Source organism: Scaptodrosophila lebanonensis, unplaced genomic scaffold (assembly GCF_003285725.1).
Source record: "Scaptodrosophila lebanonensis strain 11010-0011.00,11010-0021.00 unplaced genomic scaffold, SlebRS2 tig00000043-arrow-pilon, whole genome shotgun sequence".
In the NCBI taxonomy this organism is placed as follows: domain Eukaryota; kingdom Metazoa; phylum Arthropoda; class Insecta; order Diptera; family Drosophilidae; genus Scaptodrosophila; species Scaptodrosophila lebanonensis.
In genome coordinates this window covers 9,109,229-9,136,882 of record NW_022060545.1, presented here as the reverse complement: position 1 = coordinate 9,136,882, position 27,654 = coordinate 9,109,229, and the positions used below count along the sequence as shown (strand labels likewise).

The following is a 27,654-nucleotide window of genomic DNA, read 5'->3' as shown; positions in this document are numbered from 1 at the left end:
AAAATTAGGGATCCACACATTGATAAATATATTGAAAAAAGATCAATTTAGGTAATATAACAAAAGTTCTTGGCTTAAAAGGAACTGAAAAACAAGCCACATGAGGTAATCACCTTATTTTTTTTAAATACTATTATTGTAACAGTCTATAATAATACAATACAAGTATAGTGTATATATAATAGACTAAAACACACTTACCTTAAGGGGTATGGTAACCTGATTTCCCGTAGTGTATCATTAAAATTTTCAATTTTATTTCCTATTATATGTATCTTTATTGCCTTCTTCTAGGTAATCAAAAAAAGCGTAACCCTTGTTATGAAGCAGGCAGGCATTTCAAAACAATCCTGAAAATTACAAGGGTTTTATTAAAATAACAGTACACGTCAATATCACCGTTATTTTTTTAAAAGTCATTTTTGATGTTTATTATATTGGTTTGAAGATATTGGTCCTAACTGTAGAAAAACAATAATTGAGGTATGAACTGATAGTAGCTCTTTGAGTTTTCAAGTAAAGAAAAAGTTTTGCTCTTAAGCGATCAATTAACACTTTTGAGCAGGAATCCAGAATTTTCTATTTGAATATACAAATGTGTGTATAACATTGGTCAGATTGTTTCTTATACATATACCGTCAATAAATTTTTAAAATGTGACAAATATATGCAAATTCAGAGGGACCAGCTGCCTCATCTAAATGCAATAATATTCCCCAAGATCTTATAAAAATTATAAATACAATCGAATCGGACCATAAGCTGGATCAGGGCAAGACGGAACTTCCCTCGCCATTTACTGGTAATGGACAGGTATCTGGTTTTAAAGTATACACTTGAACCACTCGCTAGTTAGCTTCTGCAATTTATTAGAAAACTCTTTTTTTTACCCTTTACCCTTTTAATATCCCAATGGAAACACAATATTTTCTTTTTTTTTTGCATTTTTAAAAGTTATTTTTATTGCATTTCTTTCATGTATTTTTTATGTATGAATCTCAAATGTTTTTTTTCCTCTGCTATTGGGTTGCAATTTGCACACATTATTGCATGTAGTTGCCATTTTCTTTTTCCAAGTGAGTTTTCATTTTCATTTTGGTTTTTGTTTTACTTTGTATGTTTGTTTACAATTTGTCACAACCTTACAAATTGAAAATTGATATAAACCAATAGATTTAATTAATTTTTGCTTTAATTCCATACTTCAATGCTACTTGTGCACAAAACCAAATAAAATAAAATAAAATAAAGCAAAACAAAAACGTGTGTATAGTAAAAGCAAAATGTTGTTACAGTTTTTGTTTCTGGCACTTGCAAAGAAATAATATATGCGGGACGGGGGACCACTCGGTTGATTGTTATGTGCGGCAATTTTTACAAAATTGTCGCCTATCGGTTGCTGGTTAATAACGATTCTTGATTTGTTTCTTTTGTTGCTTCGCTTGCTATCAATTTTGTTGGTTTGTAAGGTTCGCTAGTTTTTTATTTTTATACACAATGCGAATTTTAAAAAATATGCTTTAGGTCTAACTTTGTTTTTCAAAATTAAATTAGCTTTTCATTTGAGGGGCAACGCATTTTAGTTTTGGTTTTTTAATTTTTCGTATTTATTTTAATTTTTCTTTTTGCATTTCTTACTGCAACGTTTACTTGTCCATTCATAAACAAATGGTACAACTTACAATTTGGCACATCATTATAGATTAGAGTTTTTATATAATATTAATATATATATATATACTTTATATTTATACTTTATGTAACGCATGTTGTATGCCTTAAAATGTTGGTGAACAAAGCAGCTGGCTTTTCACTTTTGTTTTAAGGTTAAGACTACACAGAGTGGTTGTTTAAATTTAATTTTTTAATCTTGCTTGCTTGTACTAAGTGTTAAAAAGTTTAAAAACGAAATACATTAAAAGAATATTGTTGGTTTTAACTAAAGTTGTTTTGCAAAATATTCGTATTGTATTTTTTGTATAGGTATTTATATGTATGTATGTCTATATATAGCTGCAGTGTTTGATTGAGTTGCATTTGCATTTTTGGATTTTTCTTTCCATTAATAAGTATATATTTAATTGTTTATTTTGTTCATATCTGGCTTAAGACAAAAAAGTGTTCGTTTTCCCTTAGTTTTTGTTTTAAAAAATTTGCGGTGGAAGTTGAGTTTATAATATAAATTTATATTCCATATTATTATTAGGTTTATAACTAGTTGGTTACGCATTTTTGTTTATCAAACCCAAAAATGTTCTGTCTGTGTACTATGTGTGTGTGTGTACGAGTATGTGTGTGTGTGTTTGCAGCCAAATAGTTTTTGGCGCTGGCTGTACTTGTTGTGTAGTTCTGTTCTGTCGGCTTTAAAGTAAACAAATCAATTGTTTGATGTAGGTGATGGTATTTATTAAATTTAATTACATGTCTATTTTCAAAGCTACATTTAATTTGGCAATTGTTGGGTTCGATTTTGCTTAAAACTTGTATTTATAACTTTTGCGCGCGTATTTCTTTTAATTATCTTTTCATAATGCTGGCTATAAAATAAAGGAGAACAATTGTTTTTGCTTTTTGAATTAAAATTAAAACTAAATATTGTTTTAAATGTAAACTTTGGCTTTAAAAATGTCAACATAATCGTATATTTTATGCTTAAATAATCTTCAAATAAAATTGTTTAGTTTTTGAGCTGAGTTGTTTCAGTGTGTGCGTGTGTGTGAGAATTTGATTTGAAAAATATATTCAAATATATTTATATATATATATATATATATATACAATCTTTAGTTGGGCAAATATGATGAATAATAAGATTGAAGTTGTGCAGCAAGCTCAAGTTTCGAGTTTCGAAGTTTCACCAGATCAAGCTATAAGTTATCCTACGTATTATCTTATAAGGAAGAGGGGGAAAACACCTAAAAGATTGCACAATTGTACACACATTTAATCAAATGTTTAGCATAGTTCACTATAAACAACTATGTAGTATAAATTGGATGACAGTAGCTGCCTAAGAATAAAAAACCTTTCACTTTTCATATCTTGAGCAATTTTTGACATTTTAAGACATTACACAATTTTAAAAGTTTGTGCACGAGCATTAATATAGTATAGTTTTTGCTTTCTTTCATTTAAATTGTGTGTGTAAAATAAATTCTTAGTTTTCTTAGGGAAGTTCTTCGCAGTTAGCCTTGGCCAGAGAGAGTGCATTCGGCCGAAATAATCAACAACACTGAAACGACTTTATCAAGTATATCTGTTTAGGTTTTAGGTTTCTTTTTCAAAACTTTTGTTTTTACACAACACACAAAGAGAGTGCTACGAAGTAGTTTCTAAAAATGTTTTTTGTTTTTTTTTTTTTGTTTTAATTTTAATGCTTACTACTCATCTTTTTTATTTTATTCACTTATATAAATGTTTGCTTTTGTTCTCGTGTTTTTTTCTTTTTGTTTTATGTCACTGGAAGCTTGACTTTATAAACTAGTACATTATTTTTTAGTTGTAGTATTTTATGTTCTTACTGTGTTTTTTATTTTTAAATCCTTTAATCTTTCTGGTTTGCTGCTACGGCGGCATTAAAGTAAATATTATTGTATATTCCAAGGATATGTCTACGTGTTGATCTTTTTGCATTACTTACGCTACAGGTTTGAGCAATGGTTTGCATTAATTAGTTGACTTGCGATTCTAGCTGCCAAAGTATAGATGTTCAGAACGTAAAGAAAATACTAAATGATAGGAACAACAAAGTAAAATAAAGTTGAAGAGGGCTTCGCACACAGTTCAGTAGTTCACATGAAAGAAGAGAATCAGTTTTGAGCTTCCTTCATTGGCAACTTATGGTTGCAATTCGAATATTAATTCAGAACAAATATTTATTATAGATGTGAAAGGACTTTGTAGAAAACTGCGTGCTAGGCTCAAAGTCGTTAATAAAGTAAGTTAAGAAAGCAAAGGCAAAGCATTGCTAAAATAAATTCGTTGACACATTTGTTTAAACAATAATAAGAGATGAGTATTTTTCTTTGGACATGTGGCTAAAGTATTTAAATAAAAAATAGAGATTTTTGCTTAATATCTTGCGCTTTAACATTTTGTTTGGCAACTTCTATTCCTTTTTTTTTTTCCAATTTCACATGAATATGTGTTGTTGTTGGTTTTTTTGTAGTTCATGTTTCCGTATATTTATAAAAATAATATACATATATCATAATTATGTGGCGCTTGTTTTTGTTGCTTTGTTTTGTTTTGTTTTACGGCTACATACAATGCTAGAGTTGTTACAACTACAATAACTACATAAGTAAATACAATGCGTAATAATGAATTGAATTGAAATTGAAAAATAATAATAGTAATAGACATGAACCTAACTTACAATGATGCAAAATATATATATGTATATATTTATATATATAAATATATATATATTTTGAATGTGAAATCATAATTCTGAGTATGTTTGCATGAAAGAGAAAAAATATAGGTATATACCCGCGTTATACATATACACATAAAAATTGCTCACTGTGATATACAAATACAATGTTTTATATGTATTATGCATATATATCTACATATATAGCATGTAGGTATATATACCCATATATATATGTATATATAAATTCTGTTGCTGCAAAGTTTCAGCATTTGCTTTCCTTTTGTTGTTTTGTTTTATTTTGTTGTTAAAAATCTACACATGAAGCACTTTGAAAACTATTTGCCATTAATTATGTATAAACTTCATAGAACTGTGTTTTTTTTTGTTTTTGCGGCATTTGCTTTTTGGTTTTTGCATTTCTCATTGTTTTCTCTTTTTGTTGGACGACATTGATTTGTTATTTTGCTTTTTGTTTTAGTTCATTTGCTTGTAACTGCAACAACTACACGCTATATGCTAATCTTTTGTTTAGATTTAGAACGCGGCTGCTTTTAGCTTTGATTTTCAAACTCCATCGACGATTCACGATGTGCTGCTTTGTGTGTATGTGTGCGCGTGTTTTGTTTGAGAAGAGAGCGTGTGTGCAGCCGTATTCTCATTTTGAGCGCCTGCGAGTATCTCTAATTCTTTAAGTTTACCTGCTACTTACTGCACGTAGAGTATTTACGTCTAGTTTTGTTCATATATGTATTGAGCATTGTCAAGTAGAGTTGTTCATGTGCTTTTTTTTGTTTTTTGGGCTGGCTTGCGAAGGTTTTTAATATGGCGTGAACCGATTGAAGCCACCGCGATACATGGTTGCCTGTCGATAAATGGTAAGAATCGAGTTCAGAACATAATTAGCAAAGGATTTAAAAATGGGCTTGGTTTTTAAGAGAATCGAATCTCCCCGTAATTCAGGATATAGACACAGATACTTTAAATTATGCAACAGAAACTTCTTCTTAAAAAGTTAATTTTTTATAAATACTTCAAAATGGGAAAAATATTTGATAAAAATACTTTTTCAAAATTGCCTTTTTACCAATAAAGGCAAACATTTTATAAAATAATACAGCGTTTTTAGGTAAGAGTTCTCTTGTTTTATTTTGAAACTTACCCCATAACCAGGAACGGGTCCAATTCCATGTCCTAGATAGGGATCCGCATATTCGCGCGCATAACTAAAAATATTTATGTTCATTCTTATTAATATGTTTAAAGCTCTTTGTTTATGTTTAAGTGCGAGTACTGCATGTTTTAACTACGAGTGTTTGAAATGAAAATGATGTCTCCGATTTTGAGTTAATGAGTTATGGTTAAGTGCTTGTTAGAAAGTTGATTGTGGTCAACATTTTTGAAGTAGAAATATACATAAACGTCTTCTTCCATCATCAATTAATCATCTTGCTGCAGCGGATCCAATCCCTTCATTTCAAATATGCATTATTCATTAGTTTTTATAGTAAATATCTCATTTTTCCACTCTTGGTTTTCTTTTAATTCAAATCTTCTTGATTCTTTCATTCAGCAATTCATATGTTCTCTTCCCTTATTTCAATAAAAATTGTTCAATTTCGAAATCGCTTTGCAAAAATACTCAACCGTTAGTTGTAATTCGTCAGTTATCGGTGTTAGATTTCTTTTATATATTTACGATTAGTAGCCAGGTTTTAAAAAGTATGCAAAAGAAAAGGAATTAGTTAAATATGTGATAATAAAATTGTTAAACAAAATGTAGTAAAAATCAAATGTTGTTAAAGTTAACTTATAATTTAACTAACTAAGTTAACTAATAACTAACTAAAATAAAAGCATTTTAAACAAAAATTAAGGTAATATAAAGGCGTTTTTTAAATATACGTATGTACAAGGTGTGTTCCAAAGTAAATTGAACTTTTTAAAAATAAGTTAGGTGGGAGAATACGGAAAGTGGTTGATAGTTTTATTAAGATTTTTTGTCAAAAAATTAGACACAAGTATCGACCGACGAGTCAAAATTTTCAACTGTGCGGAGCAAAGCAAAAACCAGACAAAATTGTTTGATTTAAATGCGGTGAGTCATTGATTTGGAGATATTTAATTCCATTAAAGTAAATTTTACCCAAGATTCTGGACCTTTGATAATCCGAAATTCTGGATGGTCAACATGTACATCAAAATCCAAGTTATTAAGTGAATATTTGAATCGCGTATCTACTCGTGAATATGAATATGTCATGTTTCATCACTAAAAACATCCCATAGTTCCGCTTCCAGTGGAGCTAATGTCACGACATTTTTACTGGAAGTCCATTTTACTTTGTTCTACACCTTTATACCTTTTATGTGAATAATCAAAATAATAAATACATATATGTATAATTAAATAATAATCATATTTTATATACACAATAAAAATAGCAAATGTAAATTTATTACATTGTATTATAAACTAAGAAAAAGATACTTAGACCCAATAGTTTTATTGTATTTAGTATTATTTAGTATTAGTCGATTATTTTGTTTCATTATCGTTTTTTAGGCCTTGTTCATTTCATTTAAATGCAAAGCAATACTTAAAAAAAAACAACCATTAAATATTTATTGTGTTAAAGCATTGCAACAAACTAATTTCTTTCTGTCCATGTTGAATGGATTACCTTTGTTTACCCAATTATTGGCTACATACCAGACCCGAAACACCAGTTAGACTGCGTTCGTACTAAACTATACTATAGTTATTGCTTTAATATTGTGAGTGAGTTGGTGTGTGAGGGTGGATGAGTGAGTTAATGTGAGTTGAAGAAGCAGCAATTGACTGATGGGCAACTCGCCAAGATTGGAGCGTATGTGTAGAGTGAAAACTTACCCCGCTACGGTGGCATAGCCAGCGAGTGCCGGTTGAGCGGCTGCAGCTGCGGCAGCACCGTATGCTGCACGTGCAGCAACCGCCGTATAGGTGGTGGCCGCTTGTGCATACGCCTGCTGCTGGGCCTGAGACAGGGGTGTCTTTAACAGCGGAGCAGTGGCCTGGAATAATTTTAAGCAAATATTGTGTTAAACAGACGAATTGGCAAATGGAAAACGCAACGACAAGACTAGCGAGAGCAAATGCCAAAGAAAAAAGAGTATTACAGTAGAAAAAAAAAACACCACACTAAACAAGTGCAACCAAATTAATTATTTTTCTTTTTTTTTTTGGGAGATATACACATGTATTTATGTATGTACCACAGGGTGAGAGAGCTACCAAACCAAGATGCCAACAAAGTGGGTCAACTACAAACGAACAAAGCAAAGAAATGTGTTTTTTTGTAATTAAACTTAACTAATGCCTATGACTATTTTTAATTTAAATATAACTTTAAACTAAATTAATAAAATATATATACATTATATGTACATATGTGTAGGTACGATATGATTCAGTAACGGTGCATATGTTTACATACATACATAGAATTGGAAAATGAAACAAAATTGTTGTGCAGTTATTGCTACAAAAAACAGGAGAACAACACGCAAACGCATGAACAATTAACTTATAAAACATGTACAACAACAAACACAGTTGCAGACACAGTTGTTGTTGTAACATAGATATTGGCATATCAACTTTCAATTGAACTAGCACTAGAAATGATTATTTTTACCAAAACATTCTGTGGTACCGGAATGCGGTTGATCGTATGTGGGGTACTGTTTAGCGTAGTCACAGTGCGGCGCTGTAAGTTGTTTATTTTATAGATATGTAATTTGTTGTTGTTGTTTTTTGTTTAGATGTTGTTGATTGGTTGGTTGATTGTATTTTGTAACAATTATTGTAGTAGTTGTTGGTTGTTGTTGTGGTGGGCGTAATGTTGTAACAGTCGTGAAAAGTAAATAACGAAAAGTATAGTAGTTACACGAAATGTTTTACATTACAGCATCGAAATATATGTTTATTTATAAATTTATTTATATATATTAAAATTGTTATGCTTATGTCGTTCAGTGTGAATACAGACTTTGGTAGTTTTTACCATTTATGAGGCATTTTTTCTGTTCTTTAAAGCGAACCACTCGGACATATTATGAACAATATTCGATTCATTTACAAATCGATTTTTTGCTTCTTCCCGAATTCAACTAGAGTTAGGGCCCCATAGTTGGCATAGAACCTTCAAATCGGACTGTGGGTGGAGCATTATTAAATTATCAAGTCAATACAGTAATTGAGCAGCTATGTTGTATATTAGTATATTGGCATAATTGCCAACTTATATTTACTCTAAGTCCTCAAGTCACACTGAACGATCTTGTATTTTTGTATTTGTTCAGAAAGTTGCATATAAAAAGAAAACTGCAAAGCAAATATTGGAACGGAAAGAAACTTGCACAAAATCGAAGTCGAAATTGTTGGACAAAATTAAGATTAAACTGTTAATTGCCTAAATTGATTGATCAAGAGCGGCATGCAGCCTGAAAGTATGCAATGCGCTGCATATTCTATATATATATTAGGCAGCGTGTAGAACTTGTCGAAGCTTTGATTGATCTTATATTTTTAGAGAGCACTACGCATAAAATTCTGAATTTGTAGCAAATTCGTACTCATTGTTCTGCTTAAATACATATGTATGTATTATTTATATATTTTTTTGAAATAAAATGTAGGAAAGTTAGGAAATACGTATAACGAAATGAGGGATGCATATACTTTAGGGGTGACAAAATTAATGATAATAAATTGCAAATGTGAAAATTGTTGCGACAATACGAGTATGTGAGATGTATGTATGTATGTAGCTGCCATAAACTGCTACGACTTTTTCTTAATATGCAGGTTTTTTGTTGTTGTATAAATAGTATAGGTATATGAATTATATACGCGCATGTTTATGACAAACAAATTTTACAGACGCATTTGCACGACCAGTTACCAGAAAACAAGAAATTCCAAATAAAAAAATTGCATTTAGAAATGTTACAGCAAAATTAAAAACCCGGCGTTAGTTGGTAATGCAAAATTAAAACAAATTAAGAAAATAAGAAAATACATTTTTTTTTGGTTGTTGTTGTTGTTGATGTAACAGAAACAAAGTTAAATGTTCCATAACTCAATACTGTCTACCATAATTTAAAGTTTTGTAAATAGTTTAGAGAGTATCAATTTTTTTTTTTTTGGTTTAATGGTTAGCATATTAATTTGATAAAGTTTCATTACATTTAAAATGGCGGCTGGCTGTGCGGCTGGAACTTCAGTGACCGGTTTGGCTGCCTGTAAAATTTATATATAATATAGGACAATTGGCGTTGTTTAGTTAAGCTAGCATTTAAAAGTAAACTGTTTGTAAATTAGATTAACTTAAGATTACACTTAAATGAACTTGAAATAAATTAATACTTTATTCGGACGCAGTTTCAATGCAAAACTTACCTGGAAGCGTAGATTTGGATCAGCGGATGCAGCGGCTGCTAAGAAGGGATCATAGTATACACTGCGAATATTGATGGAAAGAGTTTTGAGAGATGCACAAAGATTAATAATTCGGCTTGAAGTGGTGGTGTAATGAGGGGATTTTTAATGACAACCAAGCCAGAAAAAATTAAATGTTTTCTCTTTTCATTTCTTTGGCCTGGCTGGGTTGACATTTGTAAGCACTTGAAAGCAAAATTCAAAAATATTTTTTTAGTTTTTTCTTTTTTATACATAGGTAGGTTTTTTCTTTTAACGCACTTGTGTGATTTCTTTTGGACGCTATGAAATAAGGCAGTGATATTGGCTATAGAATGTTTGAGGATTGAAAACAAAATGGTAACAAAACGGTATTGTTTCTTCTTTTTTATATGGAGTACATATAAGAAAAGTAGTTCCAAGTTGAATGTGTTCAATATTATTTTAAATGCCAATTGTCATTGCCTTACGTTATTTGATTGTACCGGGTGCATTGGGTAAATGTCTGAAACTTAAGGCAGAACTGAAAAGTATAACACATACCAGACGGCGGGACTTATGTGGCAGAGAACAAAATAAAAAAAAAGAATAAGACCTAATTATGTATAAACGTAGCCCTAACTCTGCTGCCTAGACTCTGATCTGACTTATTCCCATGTGCCTACCTATCTGTAGTCCCCATGTCTTGATGCTAATTGTTGAATTGTTGTTGGTAAGTAAAGTAAGAGACAAAACAAATCATGGCACATTATTTTCATTTCATTCATTCGATCGCAAAATAACCCCAGTAACTACTACAGAAAATTAGCTTGCTGTTTCGGATTTAGACAGACACACTCATGCACCTAGCTATAGAGTTTGGTAGTTTAAATAATGTAGCATAACATTATCATACGCTATAGTGTTTTGTAGTTTTGTAGTATGTACTTAGTAACAGCAGCCACAATCAAATCAAACAAAAGACAAAATGTATGTATAGGTACGAGTATATAGTATGTACGTAAAAAGTATATAAGTTGGAAACATGCATGCGCACAGCTGCGGCAGCAATATCAAATTCATCATACGCCTAGTGGTACAATATACATTAAAAGTAGGTCCCTTAGCCATAAACAAAATGCCAAACTGCTGTCAGTCAAAAAGATATACATATGTGTGTGTGTGTGTTTGTGTGTAAATATACGAGTATATATTTGATGTAGTATGTATGTAGATGGAGTAAGTAGCGTGCTTCGTTAAGATTATATTTAGTTGCTGCTTTTACTTTTGTTTTGCTTAATTTTTTTTTTTGTACAAAAGAAACAAGTCTAAACTTGCGTAGTTGATTGGTTGGTTTTATTTTTGTAAGACTATGTGGCGCTATGCATTAAAAGACATACACACACACATACAAAATGTTGCTTCAAGGTAGCTAAAAATCACCGCATTTACCAGACAGAGAGAGCGAGAGAGATATATATGTATATAGTGAGATAATAAAAACACAAAACAACGTTAAAGGTAAAGCTATAAACAATTTTTGCGCTGGGTTTATGTAAACGAAAAGAAAATATACACTCATGCTTAAAATTATAAGCACACCAAGCTAGACTTTGCATTTACTGTAAATGTGTGATAAAAATCGTTTTATCAACATGCGTCTGAATTTTATTTGCATCAGTTTATTTGTTGTTTGTTTTTATTTTTGTAACTATGGCCAGTCATGCAAATGTGTGTCACATTTTTAAAATTTCCTTAATAAAGTACAATTTAATTGAAAAATTTACAAAGAAACTGTTTTTGGTGGAAACTGAAATAAAGGTCCAATAAACGACATTGAAAATTGTTGCTTTTAAGCTGAATAGAATAAGGAATTTTTAAGTCACTGGTAGAAGGAATAAACCAAGTCTATTCCACCATTACTGAACGAATCGATTGCTTCAAATGATTTTCCACCTTATAGAATGGGATTAAAAAATGAGGGAGCTTTAAAAGATAAACTTTAAACAAAGTATGAAGACTATATCTTTACTTTTACTGAACAATTCATTTTTAAAGCCGACAATTCTGTTTAAACAAATGTTGACGCAATTTTTTTCGTACTACACTTGTGGAGATCTTGTAGAAGAGTCCATGCCTTTATGTCGTTAATTTTATTGAAGCATTAGTAGAAGTTCTTTTGTTATCTATGGACGCAAACAACAATATACAGTTTACTTCTAGATACTATTTTAAAAGGCATCACGAAAAGATGATATAAAGCTGCAAATAGCTTGATGTAACTATTATTATAAGCAAGAGTGTAGGAGGGGTGTGTGTATGCTGAGTCGGAGTTGCTTGATTGTACACAACAGGGCGTATGAGCAATAAAAACAGCAGCAGCAGCTGAGCCGTACCAGTAATTCAAAGGCGAGAGTGTGGGTGTAGGTGTGTGTGATAATTAATTTGGCATGTGTTTCAATGCAGTGGGCGTGTCGATGTGTGTATGTATGTGGGCGTAACATGCGATGGCGGTTTCTTGTTGCTGCTGCTGCTACCACTGTTTTTACTGTTCTTTTTTCGCTTGATATGTTGTTGCATGAGGGATTTTTTTTAAAAGCAAGAGAACGACGAGCGCGAGCCAAAAAAAGAAAATATATATTTGTATATTTATTAACGGAAGACATCACACACGGAACAAAAATTAAGTGCGCTAAAACTACATTCAAACTAAAAATTGAGAGAAATGCTAAACAAAAATGTACAGAGAGCGTGATAGAGCGACAGATTTAAGAGAGATAAGATAGAGAGAGCGATACTACGGACTACTAAAGAGCTGATAATGACGTCGCTACTGCTTATCGACGCGATCAACAACTCTCTACTTACGGCGCAAATCCATGCAAAGCGGCGGCAGCGTTGTTGGCCGCATTGGCCGACGCCGCCATTGTTGCCGCAGCCGCAGCAGCAGCGGCCGGGGTTTGTGTTGCGCCTTGTAGGCGTGCAGCGTAGGCGGCAGCGGCGGCGGCGTTCGGATTGGCAGCGGCAGCAGCGGCTGCTGCTGCATTATTTTGAGCGGCGGCTGCAGCGGCCAAGGTATGTTGCAACGAATGCTGCTGGGCAGCAGCGGCGGCCGCACTGTTCGCGTTGGCAGCGGCTGCCGCTTGTAGGCCAGCGGCCGTGGGCACTGCAACAGCTTGAAGCGTGGGCTGCAGTCCCAGTTGGGGCAGGGCATGGGCATGCGGGTGGACATGGGCCTGTTGTTGTTGTTGCTGCTGTTGCTGCACTTGATGTGCGTGTTGTTGTTGCTGCTGTTGTTGTTGCTGCTGCTGGTGTTGCTGCTGCTGCTGTTGATGGTGCTGTTGTTGCTGCTGCTGCTGTTGGGCGGCTGCGGCAGCGACGGCGGCGGCAGCGGCCACCTGACGTTGCTGTTGTTGTTGCTGCGCAGCTGCAGCGGCGGCTGCCAGCGCCTGATGATGATGCGGATGATTGGATAGATGATGGAAGGGTGAGGCGCCGACCACGCCCACATGTCCACGTTGTATGGCAACTCCACGCATGGCAGCGGCGGCGGCTACGGCGGCTGTGAGGCGGCAACCCCATATAAATTTTTTTGTATTTCGGATTTTTTTTTTTTGAGGTACGATTTTACACAACAGTTTTACCAGTGTATGTGTGCGTGTAGTTGTGTGAGTGTGTGTGTGTGTGTTTATGAATGTGTTGTTGTTGTGTTTGCCACAAACGCATACAAGTACGTTTGTTTGTTTGTTTTATTTTGTTTTGGTTTTTGTGTGTATATTCGTGTGCAAAAAGTAGAAAAAAGGAAAAGAAAAGAACATAAAACGCATGCGGTTAGTTTCTCATTTATATAAGTAAATATATATTATATGTATATATTTATAGTATTTATGTAAATATATATATACGAGTATATATGTATATAAATGAATGTTTGCAAATTCTAGGCATTATATAATATATATGTATAATTCGTAGTCGAATCGATATAAAAATGTGTGAACGCAGTATGTGTAGATGATGATATATATATATATATATACATAAAGTAACAAATACATAAGACATAATTATGATGAAGATCGCTCGAAACATACTTAACATTATTAACATTTAATTACCAAGAAATGCTACGCAGTTTGTTGCTTAGTTTGTTGTTGTTTTTGTAAATGATTACATTATCGTAATAATAGTAACGCTTCCATTGTTAACAAATTAAATACGCAAGGAACATACGACCGATTTGGTTTAGTAATATATAGATATGCGGCAAGGCACTTTAAAAAATAACTCATTGCAGTTTATTTTTGCTGGATGGTGTAGTGTGTGTTTGTGTTAGGGGTTGTAAAGCAATATAATACATATTATAACTAAGACCCTTGCACCTTACATACATGTGTAATAAAGCTAAAAAAGAGACTAGCAAACATTTATTTAAAGGGGAGTATTGAAAATGCTTGGGTATATGGAATGGGAAGGGGAAATTAAAGTAAAAATTTGCAAATTGTTCAAGAAAAGCAGTAAGTGCTGCCGCTAGGAGGTTTAATAGCTTGCAGCTTTTGCATGTCAAACATTCAGAGTGAGTAGCTTTTGCTAATGACTTAAACAACAGTGTTGAAAAGCGAGCAATTACTCAAAACTGTGTTGCTTTTCAATAGTTGCCAGAGAGCATAAAAAATTGCTTACTTTGCAGCTTGAGTGCATTTTACATTTTGAGAGCAATAAGCAAATCGAGGTTTATGGATTGCAGCGTTTACAGATGAGATATTTTAGCAATTAGCTTGAAATGTTTTAGATGCGCATACATACGTGAGGTAGCGATCAGTACAAAACTTGCTTTTATTTTTCCTGAGCTTTGGTTTCTTATTGAAATTTTTCTCGGCGTTTAATAGACCTACATACTTGTATGTGCATAAATATGATACATTTACTTGAATTAAATGGAGCAATTCTTATTTAAAATAATTGCTTCGTTAAGCATTTAGATGGAAATATTGAAATGAAAATTGCAATTTGGAAATGTAACAAGTAATCTTTTGATTTATTGGTTGCAGCATCTGTGAAGTTATTGGCAATTTTCGTAATTGAAATAATTGGCGCTATGTTAATAATTTGCCTAACACGCACACATTCTATGGCAAAAGTATTTACAAATGAAAAAGCATTTAACAAGTGAAAGCAACAAAATTATCAAAATGTTGGTGGCATGCAACATAAAATCGAAAATTTTACGCAATTGATTTGCAATGCGTACGATGATTTTGACATTTCAATTAAGAGGCAAAAATATTGCTGGGGCAATTCAAAAGGAGACGGGAGACGGTTGAATGGTGGCCTAAGCCAAAGTAGAATCAAACGGAAAACTTTCAAGCGTGCACAAACTGCAATTTGCTAAACAAATGTGGAGAGAGGAAATATATAAATAGATAGATAGAGATAAAGAGAGATACAGAGTGTATATGCGCTAAAAAGAAACGTAGGTAGGTAAAAATGCTAAAAAAGTATGCCTTACAAAATGCTTGCTGCGCAAAGGCTAACGTTTTTGTATTTAAACTAGATAAATATATATGTATGTATAGGTAGGTAATTAAAGCTAAGTCCTGTCACATACTTAACAGCTAGGTTACACGTTTTTGTTTTTGCAGTGGTTGCCACTAGTAATGATTTCATTATTTGTTGTTTTAATATGTTGTGCCTAGCCGTATAACACAATGCAGGCGGTCTATCAGTCAAGGGTACGGCGCCACAAAGTATGCAAACCCAAAGGTAACAGAAGACCAAGACAACAAAGATATGTGGGTAATGCAGATTCTATGATACATCTCATAGCTAAGAAGTGAGTGAGTGATGGTTGTTGTTGTATTTAGTTGCTGTTCTTGATAAGAGATGTATTTAAATAAATATCGATGTTCTAAAAATATATGTATTTGTGGTCAAAGATTTGGTTGATTTTTATTGTTGATGTTACGAAACAGACGAACATAATTTAAAGAGCAATATAAATTGAATAATTGAATGATTTCTGAAACATTTTCGTTAATTTTATGAACAAAATGGGATAGCATCCGTTAAGGAATTATAGAAATTAAAGAATAAAAGTTGCCAGTTCAGTTGCAAATTAAATTTTTACAGTAATTGAATTAATTTCTATGCTTTAAAAGGAGAAAAAACGGATTTAAATCAATAAAGCTCTGTGGTGCATGATTAACAGTCGCCAATTCAAGATAAAACAGAAGCAAAGACAAAAAGAAGGTATTTTCAAATAATTCGATATTTATTTATACATCCCCATTTTTGAGTTAAAGTATGGTCAGACATGCAAATAGTTTGCATACAAATTTTGAAAAATAAATCTTTTTTCGCTGAAAAATGTTGTTGGTTTTGATTTCGTTACATACTTGTGATACTTTACAAAAAATCTTTGCCTGTCTGACCATAAATTTTGTTTTGTGTTGCGGCCGAATAGAAGATATCCATATTATGTATGTATAATTTGGGTCTGTTAAATTTTTGAATTCTGCTTTTAGGCGATTGTGTGTGCGCGCACACACACATAATTAAGTTCAAACTCAATACCTCCGCCTCGGCGTCGATGCTGCGGGCGCTGACGTTGGCACGGCGTTGTGTGGTGGGCGTGGCGCTAGAACAATGGGCGTTGCAGCAGCGGACGGTGCATTAGCTGCGGCGGCTGCCGCGGCTACTGCTGCTGCCGCTGCCGAGGGCGATGCATGACTGCCTGGCAGCGTGGGCACGGGCACGGGGAGTGGCATGGGCGTCAATTGGGCGCTGGCACCGACGGGTGCACCCAAAAATGGCCAGGCGGTCATAGGTAGGCGATAACCTTGAGGTTTCATTCAATATTGATTGATTCAAATAAATGTTGTCTTTTGTTAGCAAGGTTCAAATGCTGTGTTGTGTGAGTAGTGTTTGTTTCGAGTGTATTCGTTTGTGTGATTATTTACACAATTACAGTGAGTGTGGATCGAATGCTTAGATCTAGAACTAAAACGCGCGTTTCGCATGTTGCCACGAGTTACCATACATCATAGGATATATAAATATATAATTACGCTAAAGAGCATTTCAGACATGTTCGATCCAAAAACAAAAAAATGTACGTATGTAGAAAGATAGAGAGAGATTACCAGGAAAACGCATAACGAACTCAGGACAAAAGAAAGAAAGAAAAAAAAAAACAAAACGCACATACAACATAACGTTAAAAAGTATTGTCAAACAAAATTTCTTTTACATATTATTAAATTATTTATGAGGTAATATAGTAATGTGGTATGCAAAGACAACACAGCCGCAATATGCTAAATTCATAACGCAATCATCACCATTATGAGCATCAGTATAATCATTATCATCATCACCATCATCAATATCATTATTATTAATGCTAAGTAAAGAAAATGACGACGCGCCTGTTGCTTTTTACTCTCGATAATTTTTCTTGAGGTAGGTGTTAATGTTGTGGCTTATACGGTTTGTTTTATATATTTTTTTCAATCGAACTTTGGTTATAATGCAAAATTAAATGACGCACAAAAAAAAAACAGTTACAAACAGTTATCAAATAGTAGGTAGTATTATAATATGCATAATATATGTTGTTGTTGCTTCGGTACATAATTAACGCAATTTCAGTTACACTTGCATACCTGCGGGACCTACCAAAAAAATATAAACGAACGCATAAATTCAATCGAAATTTTAAAGAATAAGAAAAAGTTGAACTAAAATACAAATTCATATATATATATATTGTGTGTTTTGTGAAGTAAATACAATGAATTGTAGTTAAATATTAATTTGCGTAGCTAATCAAAAAACTTTATACATCAGGAAGGGCGTATTGTATTGTTGAGCCTAACAGAAACTGCCTAAGTTGAAATGCTTCCTTTGATTTTTCATATAATATTCATATTCATATTTACGTAGTTTTGCGAGAGAGCTTACAGACTAAAATGTTGAATGACTTAGGTTTAAAATGGTTTTAAAACTGATAATCAATGTCTATGTATATTTATGTAGTCGCTTGAGTGTGGTTTGTCAGTGTATTTATGTAAATATATATATTATATATAACTTGCAAGATTACAACGAAAATGTTGGCAGGCAAAAAATGTATAGAAATATTGAACAAACGCTTACCTTCAGGCCATTGTACACAAACTGTTTTTGTTGTTGTTGTGGTATGTGGATTGATTTTTATTGTTTTGTTTTTATTATATTTTTATTGATATTTTGATTGTCGGCATGGAAAGGTAAGAGAAAAAATATAAATTAGTTGTACTCATAAAAAATTGGTAAATAATATTTAATACTTAAAAGTTAGGCACAAAATACACGCAGCTATTACAATTACGAGTGTAATTTATTTATAGATTTATATATAGAGTTGACACAAAATATTGAATTGTATTGGCATAGTCAAATAGCATATGTGTATATATCGCGGGGGTGGGGAGGGGGCTTAGTTCGGCATGCAGCGATTTTGTATTTTTTGTTTATTTATACATACATACGTTCATAATGCGATTTACATTTTAAGTTGTGCACATGGCATGTGCACGGCATTTGGCATGCTGTTTGATCAGACATTATTTTATTGTTTATTTCTTTATTTTTATGCACATGTTCAACATGCAACAAACATTTAGTGGCATGAATAATGTGCGATATGTTTTCAATTCATATGCATTCTACATAAACTAGTACGTAGTAGAAATTGCTGTCAGTTAGCGCACGAAAGTATGCAAAGAAATTTTCCGCTGCCTTAGCTTCAGTTGTGAACATGTTCGTATAGTAAGTATTTGTATGTATGTTTGTGTGTAGTAAGACCGAGGAGAGGGAGAGCAAACAAAGGCACATTGCAAAAATAAACCATATAACAACAAATATGAAAAGTTGTTGTTGCTGCTGCCTCTGCTGCCTTTGGTTATTTTCATAGCAATCTGCTTACATTCGAACGCTTCGCTGAACGCGCAATGAGCAACGACAAAAGGAATTGTGGGGCGATATGGAAAGCAGGGGCAGCGCAGCTGCAGTTTTGCTATGCAAATGTTTAAACTATAATAGGAAGCAACTACACCAACAAAAAAGAATAAAAAAATAAACTTGACCTGCTAGGGCTTAGGGGAACCTGGATACCAAGTTTGGTAATTCTAGGTCTTGTACCTCCTGAGATCCTTGCGCTCATACAGACGGACGGACGGACAGACGGACATGGCTAAATCGACCCTGATCAAGAATATATATACTTTGGGGGTCTGCCACGCCTCCTTCTGTGTGTTACATACATTCGCACAAAACTAGTATAGCCTTTCACCCATTGGGTACAGGCTATAAAAAAGTTCAAAGTTCATTAATGGGCAGAGCAGGAAAACTTACGATAGCATCAATAGCACCACATACTATTGAAGAATTGAAGCTAGAATATTAATTATAGAGCTCCAGTTTAATTACGTATTGTTTATCTCGCTTAGTTATTTTAATTAAAAACGAGTAGAATTCTTTCAATATTTCAAACCGTTTTACTTCGGTGTGAAAACTTAAATTTTCATTATTTTAATTTTATCAAAAATTGTGTAGTTATCAATGAATGGTGACAAATGGTACTTGGTTAGCTAATATGCTACCAAATAAATCGAAGTTGTTGGCCAAAAACATGCCACTGTTGAAGTCGCATTAAGTTTACCATGTCAAAAGATCAGGGCAAACGAAGAAAAAAAGAAGTGTGTCGAGCCGTAGTGTAGGAATCAACATATATATAAGACAAACTTGCTTAAAATGCACAAAGTCTGTACAAAGTACAGGGAGAGAAAAAAAGACAAGCACATTTGCATAAGACACAACAAGGCATATACACACAACTAAACCGAAAATAAAATGCAGTGACGGCCCGCAAGGGTGCTGCACAAATTGTCTCTCTTGCTCTACATGTGTGTGTGTGTAGAGCTAAAGAGGAAACTTTTTGAAATTTATGTGTGTGCCGCCGCTTGCCGGCTGCGCAACATGTTTGCAACTTTGTGGTTTATTTGTAATTATCCTGCCGGCTGCCTGCTAGCCTCAAGCCACGTAACGAGCAGGACAACAAATACAAATACAAGTATAACAGCAACAGCAACGTCACAAGGTCGTAATGGGGCAGGCGATTTGCCAAGCGGCCAACATGCAAAAAAGCCGTAAAAACCCGTCGAGCAAACTGCACTCCGTGCGACGTGATAAAGTGACTGGCCAGAATTCAAACTCCCGGGTGTGTGTGTGTGTGTGTGTGTGGTGTGTGTGTGTGGTGTGTGTGTGTGTGGGCAAGTCTTGACTATTTCTATAATATGCTGCGTTCGTTTAAATTGCAAGCATTGAGGAGCTGATAGACATATAGACAAGCCGCTCCTACTACTTGTATTTAGTGCAACTGAAATGATGCGCATTACGTGCACATGGCCAGCTTCTGCAAGCAGGAGTGGGGCCATCAGGACATAAGCCAGCCAGAAGATGCTGGCAGAAAAAGTTAAAGATGCCACATGTTAGTCTGCCACCCTAACACCAGAAACACCCACACCTTTTCCCTTTAAATAAGTTTGTTGGCAATACAAAAGCATTTTGCATAGAAGAAGAAGGCAACGATGATGATGTCTGCTGCCAGAGCTAACTTCTCCGCTGGGAAAAACTGAACCAAGTACAGCATGGCCTGAGCAGCCGCCATTTGAGCCGCTTTGCCGGCGTTCTGCTACCAGCTCTCTCCCAGCCTGACTTGATATGGCCCATCATCTTACCGGGTTGGGTTGGGTTGGTTGGTTTGTTGGTTTGGACTGGTTCGGTTTGTAAGCGGCTTATCGTATTGAGCGAAACTAAAGTATAGATTTTGCGCTGTGAATACTTTTTAATGGCAAAGGAGAAAGTCGATTTAATCAGCAGTATTATTTATTATACATGGCATGAAAAACTTTACCGACTAGCACTTTTTCATCTCTCTTTTTTTTTTTTGATGAAAAGTTTGAACAGCTTCATGTGAAATTGTGCGAAATGTAGAAAAGAAAATAGCTCGTGGGAAGATACTTCAAAGAGACTAAAGAATTGGTCTTAAGGTTGAGTGTAATTCAAAATGGTGTACAATGGCAGAGGCACAATACATATTATGCATATTCTTTTTGAAAAACAACTTCAGCTCAGCCAGACAAAAATATATTTATACAAATTTGTTCCATCAAGTCTCTTGAAAATAAAACTGAAAAAAAGAAAAAATTAAACCTACGGTAATTATAATGAGCTAGAAATTTGTTGGCAAATTATTTCAATGTCTGACCACATCTAAAGCTATTTCTATGTACAAAGCAAAATGTTTTATTTTGGTGGTTTATTGAAGTCTGAATATTTTTGGATATATGTATTCGGATAGTTCGCGGATATGCCAGTTACATGAGGAAATATCTCAAAAGTATTGTCTCTCTTCAATCGTAAATCACACAAAATTCTACCAATTATTGCCAAAAATTCGTTAATGGTACACCGTTTCTAATGAAAATATTGAACACGGATAGAATATTTTAATAATATTTCTCCAAAACAATTACTAAATAGTATACAGGGCGCATCGAAATGTAAGGGCCAAGTTAATGTGCACAAATGTCACCAAAAAGAAAGACATCATTAAGGAGCCAAAAAGCGAATATAATCTTGTCCATTATGACAAATGGAAATCCGAAACTAATGCTGTGTTCTGTTTCCAACAGTTTTTTGATCGTGCAAAATATATATTGGGTCGAAAGTTGCTTTTTTTTTGGAATGAAATAAACTCATTTTGCCAAAATATTAATTCCTGTTTACTTTGCTAATGGAGTTGGCAAAATGATTTTTCATATTTTCAAACATTGATTTGTAATATGCGGACGGATGACAGGCACTGTTATGGTTCAAGGCACCAGAATTGTGTATAAATTAGAAATTTGATAACTTAATAGATGTTGTCTGTTTCAAAATTTTCTGTCAAGGGATATAAGTACAATTATATTTCATTTATATATATAGGTTTAGGGTTATGGAATTTCTGCTTTTAATCATGCTAAATATTTTGGAATTGTTATTTTTTGACTTGTATACAGATATTTGATTTCATTATTTTTGATGTGTTATGCATTTAGCCAATTAAGGGTTGCATTTTATGAACAGCAGTAGTTAACATGCAACATTCCGGGCACATAGGGTTTACATTTATGGGCACTGGAAGTTTCAGTTTATAGTTTATTGGACAACAAACAGTGTGTATGCAATTATTTAAGAGAGTTCATGCCACATGGCAAACATTCAGGTTAATATTATTATTATAATAATTATTGTTGTCGGCAAGCAAGTTAAAAACAAATAAGAAATGCATATCATTTTAATTTGTTCTCTTGTTTGCTCACCTAGAGCTGGAGCCGGAATGGCACCGTCTTTGGTCAGTACAACTGTGTAGTGTTTGAGAAAAACAATAAGTAAAGAAAAAATATAATGGAAATAAGTGTCATCATCATCATCATTAAAAACCATCATTAATATCATAATACTAAACAACAGACTCATTAAACATTAAGTTAGTGAAATGTTCACAGTAATCAATTAAAAGAACATTGCAAAAAATGATTACTATTTCTTTTTTGCAGTGTGTGTGTGTGTGTGTTTTAGATTTCAAAAAAAAAATGTTTGTTAGCGCCGCAACCCGAATGTTAATAAATGGCAAACCAGTTAACAAGTTTTCGGTTTTCTTGCCTTGGCACACATACATATTAACGTTAAATGGTAAAGCAATAACATTTTCAAGAAGAATACATTCATTCAATCGTTGTTGCAGCCGCCAAAAACTCAAATAAGAATTCCTTGGCACCCACAAGAACTCTGGAAAAGTTAAACGAGAAATGAAAAGTGCTGAGGCAACGCCGGCGCCAGCGCCAGGGCCAACAACACCAACAAGAACAATAAGAGAAAAGGCCAAAATGTTATGGCATTTGTTGTTAAACTTTTGGAATTGCTTGTATTTGTTGTTGTTGTTGCTAGCTGTTTTTGTTGCCTCTGCTCCAGCTGCACACTTTTCATTTCTGCCAGGCGGGCGTAATTGCATTTCTTTGTTCAACATTTAAACTTTTTCCCTCGCATAGCTTAAACTTAGAATTGCAGCCGTTTGTATCTGTGTTCTATAACTTAGTTGTTGTACTAGTAGTAGTAGCAGGTAGTGCTGTGTATGTGTGTGTGTGTGTGTGTGAGAAAGAGTGTTAGACAAACTTACCGTTGGGTACTGCTGTCACTTTTTTGGTTTGTACACGTGCAGTGGCGTTATTCACCTTCACAATGTTTATTTGATTTTTAGCAATAAAGGTACGAGTTGAGTTGCACAGCGAGCGTGTTGGTTGGTTGATTGGTTGGTTGGTTGGTTGGTTGGTGATGGAGTTTGGTTGATATTGTTTGATAGTTTCATAAATATATAGAAAATGTATATAGAAACAAATTAGGTGTTAGTTAACAATTGCATTTATCAGTGTTCTTTTTTTTATTATGTACTAATGTCTGTTGTGTGTGTGAAGAGCGTGCGCCTGATTCTGAGCAACATTGCAAAATTGAACTACACTAGAACAGATATGGTAGCGAAGTTTGTAAAGTATCGGATTGATATGGGATCGTTGGTGCGGCAAATAAATCAAAGCATAGAGGCTTTTGATATAACCCACGTAAATTGAAGTTGAAAGTTAAACGGACTTGCCTAATTAAGTATTCGCATTCAATTTCGAACTGTTGCTGTAAATGTATTTAATAATTTGAAATGTTATCGAAAATCTCAACCAGTTCTTTCTCATCCATCCTTGCCGTTTTTAAAAAAAAGTATCTTTTGAAAACGAGCACGATATCGAATATTTACATTCAATATCTATTCAAAATTGTTGCTTTACAAGTATTTAATACTTTGAAATATCGAAAATCCTACCAAGTTCTTATTATTATTCTCTTCCATTCTTGCGTCATTCAATATAAAGTATAAAATACGCTATCGCAACGGACTTGATAAGTGAAATATCCACAGGTTATTGGGTATTTACTATTGCTTTACAAGTATTTAATACTTTGAAATGTTATTGAAAATCTCAACTAGTTTTTATTCCTCTTCCATTCTTGCCTCTTTTCAAATGAAGATAAAGCAATCTGAGTACTCAATGCCCACAAACCGATACTCAACTCGTTCTACTTTTTTTCCTTTTCTACTTTTCTCGTCCATGCTTTGTACTGCCAGCCATTTTGAATGCATCGGAAGAATAAGGGGGAAACCAACACTGCTGCTGCCCTTTAGACACCACATATAATTAGTCTGACTGATTGCAAATAAGAACATTTTTAACAGCCATTTATTTTTGCCTCAGCACTTTTGCGCATTTTCAGCATATTTAAAATGCCAATTATTTGTGGCTGCTCATTTGTAATTAATTTTTAATGAAAGGCAAATAAAGGGAAAAAAGAATATGGTTCAACAAAAGCGATTCTGCACAATTTAAAAATCAATTATAGGCTGCTTATAATATGCACGCATGTACAACATGTACAAATGGTTTGTGGCAAGTAAATGGCTTAAATACATTTTAAATGCGGCTCGAATCAAGAGAAGAAGTGAATCTGAAAAATCAATGCTACCTTTGCAATTGCGCAGCTATTTTAATATTTAATTTGTGTTACGGCGACACGAAACCGTTAATAAACAACTGATACAGGGTGGCTATAAAAAAAAAAAAACAACTCTCAACTCTCCTCTAGAAAATGATGATATATACTAATATTTATATTTACATTTATAATTAACAATTAATGCAATTTTGGACAGTTTTAAAAAATAATTTGGTTTCAAAAGGAGCGTACTTTAAAAAGCAGGAGGTTTCACGAAAATTATAAAAAATGCTGCTGCTGTTCTTTTTTGATTTCGACTGCACCAATAATAAATTTATCTACTATTTATTTATTTATTCTCTAACCAAAAATAGAGAGAGAGAGAGAGAGAGGAGAGTTGCAAAGTTATGTGCATACTCAAAAAGTAAGATTGTATAAAGAGCATAAATTTCAAAACATGTATTAAAACAGGTACACAATTTTCATTCTGATCAAATTGGTTTTAAAAGTGCTGGATTTTGTATACTCTATAAAAATGTATAACAATTCAGTTGTTTTATAAACGCCCTGTTTGTTAGTCTTACTGATCAAAAAGTTCATTACTTGCTGCTTTAAGTTTTAGTGTTAGCTTGCGATAGATTTGCAATTAGTTGCAGCTATTAGCTAAAAATCTAAAGGCGTGTGTGTGAGTGTGTGTGTTTTAGATGTACATATGTATGTGTGTATTATGTATTGATTTCATGCACCCACCTCGATTTTGCGTCCCTCAACCACGGTGCCGTGTAGACGTTCGCGTGCTCGTTCTGCATCGTTGCTGTTAGCGAATGTTACAAAACCGAATCCCTGCCATTCGCAATCAAACATGCAATTAAAAAAACATATAGAGTATATATATATATTTATTGCTATAAAGTATATACGATTTTTGCTTTATGCTAAGCTAGGTGGTAAAAGCACAAAAATCACAATAAACAATGACAAAGTAGCTCTAGAGATCAGCGCTGTAAACATACTATACATGCAGGATTGGGTCGGAGTGGCCAAGGACCTGGCACCAGAGGATTTGCTTTAAACGGAGGCAGCATGCAAGCGCCCCATGCTGTAGCTCTTTCCGTACATATATTTATCTTTATTGCCAGCTCCTCTTAAATTGTGCCAGATATGGATATATATTTCTTGCTGTTGCTTGGTTTGTGTTTGGAGCTTTATGCGCCCGTAACTATGCAATTACTTTTGTGCTTCATTCACTTATAATGTTGTTATGGCGCAAGTGTTGAAGCTTGTTTAGAAAAGGCACAAGAACATTATGCTCATAAATGCCGGACAAGTGATATTTGAAGCTTTTCATGTAGCATCAGAAGCAACTAAGGCAACGGCTTCAACAAAGTTGCAGGTAGCGCTGGCAACGGGCACAAAAAGGCATGGAATATGGCAACTCGACGCACAGCCTTTGGAATGTGCAAAGTTTAAAGGAATTGTGATAGATGGAACAGAGATAAGGCGCTAGTTGTGCATGCTGCACATTTAATTAAAGCTATAGGTAAAGCCAAATAACAGTAGCATAAAAGCTATAACTAGGGGGTAAATGGAAAATCAGGTCATGCCACAGAAACTTACCTTGCTGCCACGTTCATTGAAGATGATTTCCACATCCAGTATAGTGCCAAATTGCTAGAGAATGAAATGAATGGAGTGAAAGAAATGTTCGATTATTTTTATAAGCATATACATACATTGGTATTTTGCTTAAACTATTACAAAATTGTCTTTTCCTAATTGTAAGAGTGTAAGTAGTACCTTGGTGTTTAAACAAATAAAGTTGTTATTATTTATTACGAAGCTTCATTCTATGAGGTGTACAGAAAATATTTGGTTTAGGCTATATAGACATCTGACATGCAGAAAATTAAATTTCAGTCCTCATCCAAAACGGAATAAAATAATGGGATCCAACGGAAGTAATCCTAATAGAATTTCTTGTAATTCTCTTTAATTTTCTTGTTTTTGAACTTCTGGAAACTTATGGAATAGAGCTTCATTTAAAAAAATATTATGGGAAGTCTACAAAAAAGAAATATATAAAATTCTTATGACTTGGACTCTTCAAAGCAATTAAGATTCGAATACGTTGCATTGATTCACTTTTCTTAATCTTAATAAATCTTATGAAAGGAAAATACATTTTTGTATTACCTAAGTTTCTTTAGCATGTTGAACCTAGCTCCTTTAACTAATAATTTTTTTTTTAAATAAAAATAAAAGTATTTACCCCAAACATGGCGCGCAGATCTGGATCCCGGAAGCGAAACGGTATATTGGATACGTGCAAACGCTTTGGCTGACTTTTGGCATCGATGGCGGCCGCAGCGGCGGCAGCGGCTGCGACTGCAACAGCGGGTACCGGTTGGGCCGGGACTAGAGCGCTCGTTAGACTAGTGGCCACATGGGGTGGCGATTGCACGGAGGCGGTCATAATACCGCTAGCTGCAGCAGCGGCCGCATTAAGGTGGGCAATAACCTGTGAGGTGCTGGCGGACACACCATTGGACGTCACACAATTGCTGTCCAGGCCGGGAGTGGCGCTGACTGTGGGGAGTAGACCAACAGTGGAGCTGCAGCTGGTGGCGGCCAATGTGCCGGCTGCTATTGAGCTGGCCGTGACCGAGGTGGCTGCCGGCTGCACCACCGCACTGCTGCTAATGCTAAGTGGTTGTTGTGTGGGTGGTGTTTGCAGCAATGGTTCGTTGTTGCTGCTACCCATTGGCTGGGCAATTGGTGATGTGTTGCCTGAGACGTTTCCATCGTTAGCATTCCCATTGAGGGTTGCTTGAGCGACAACGGAGGCGGCAACTGGGACGCTGGACGGTGAGCTGCTGAGCGGTGAGCTGGGCGGACCGCCGATGTTGCCCACTACTGTGTTGTTTTGCTGCTGCTGCTGTTGTTGTTGTTGCTGCTGTTGCTGCTGCTGCTGCTGTTGTTGTGCGTCCTGTTCGCTTTTAATCAATACTGTGGACTGTGTGGACGCAGAAAGAAGAGAGAAGGAGAAAAAGAGAAGCACAAATTGAAAAAAATAAATTAGTGAAATGCGACGTGGTTGGATTTTTAAATAAAAATTTAATGCTATAGTTGGATCGGCGACTGCCACTGTCTTTGCTATTGTTGCTGCTATTCTTCTTGTTGTTGTTGTTGTTTATGTTGCTGCAATGC

The 27,654-nt window shown here is 34.3% G+C and overlaps 1 protein-coding gene across 1 annotated transcript in view; it reads right to left on the bottom strand.

The window, feature by feature from the left end:
* Window positions 1-4,529: 4,529 nt before the first annotated feature.
* The window catches only part of LOC115622118 (AF4/FMR2 family member 4), a 141,364-nt gene continuing 118,239 nt past the window's right edge, over window positions 4,530-27,654 (bottom strand). Inside the window, exons 4-16 of the mRNA XM_030515963.1 lie at window positions 26,717-27,460; window positions 26,065-26,118; window positions 25,198-25,290; window positions 23,087-23,141; window positions 22,230-22,271; window positions 17,977-17,997; window positions 12,688-13,381; window positions 9,823-9,883; window positions 9,610-9,663; window positions 8,057-8,128; window positions 7,273-7,433; window positions 5,542-5,605; window positions 4,530-5,244 (exon numbers count right to left, since the gene is read on the bottom strand). Coding sequence (XP_030371823.1) covers window positions 5,200-5,244; window positions 5,542-5,605; window positions 7,273-7,433; window positions 8,057-8,128; window positions 9,610-9,663; window positions 9,823-9,883; window positions 12,688-13,381; window positions 17,977-17,997; window positions 22,230-22,271; window positions 23,087-23,141; window positions 25,198-25,290; window positions 26,065-26,118; window positions 26,717-27,460 — 2,160 coding nt within the window. The 3' untranslated portion in view covers window positions 4,530-5,199. The remainder of the gene's footprint in view (window positions 5,245-5,541; window positions 5,606-7,272; window positions 7,434-8,056; window positions 8,129-9,609; window positions 9,664-9,822; window positions 9,884-12,687; window positions 13,382-17,976; window positions 17,998-22,229; window positions 22,272-23,086; window positions 23,142-25,197; window positions 25,291-26,064; window positions 26,119-26,716; window positions 27,461-27,654) is intronic.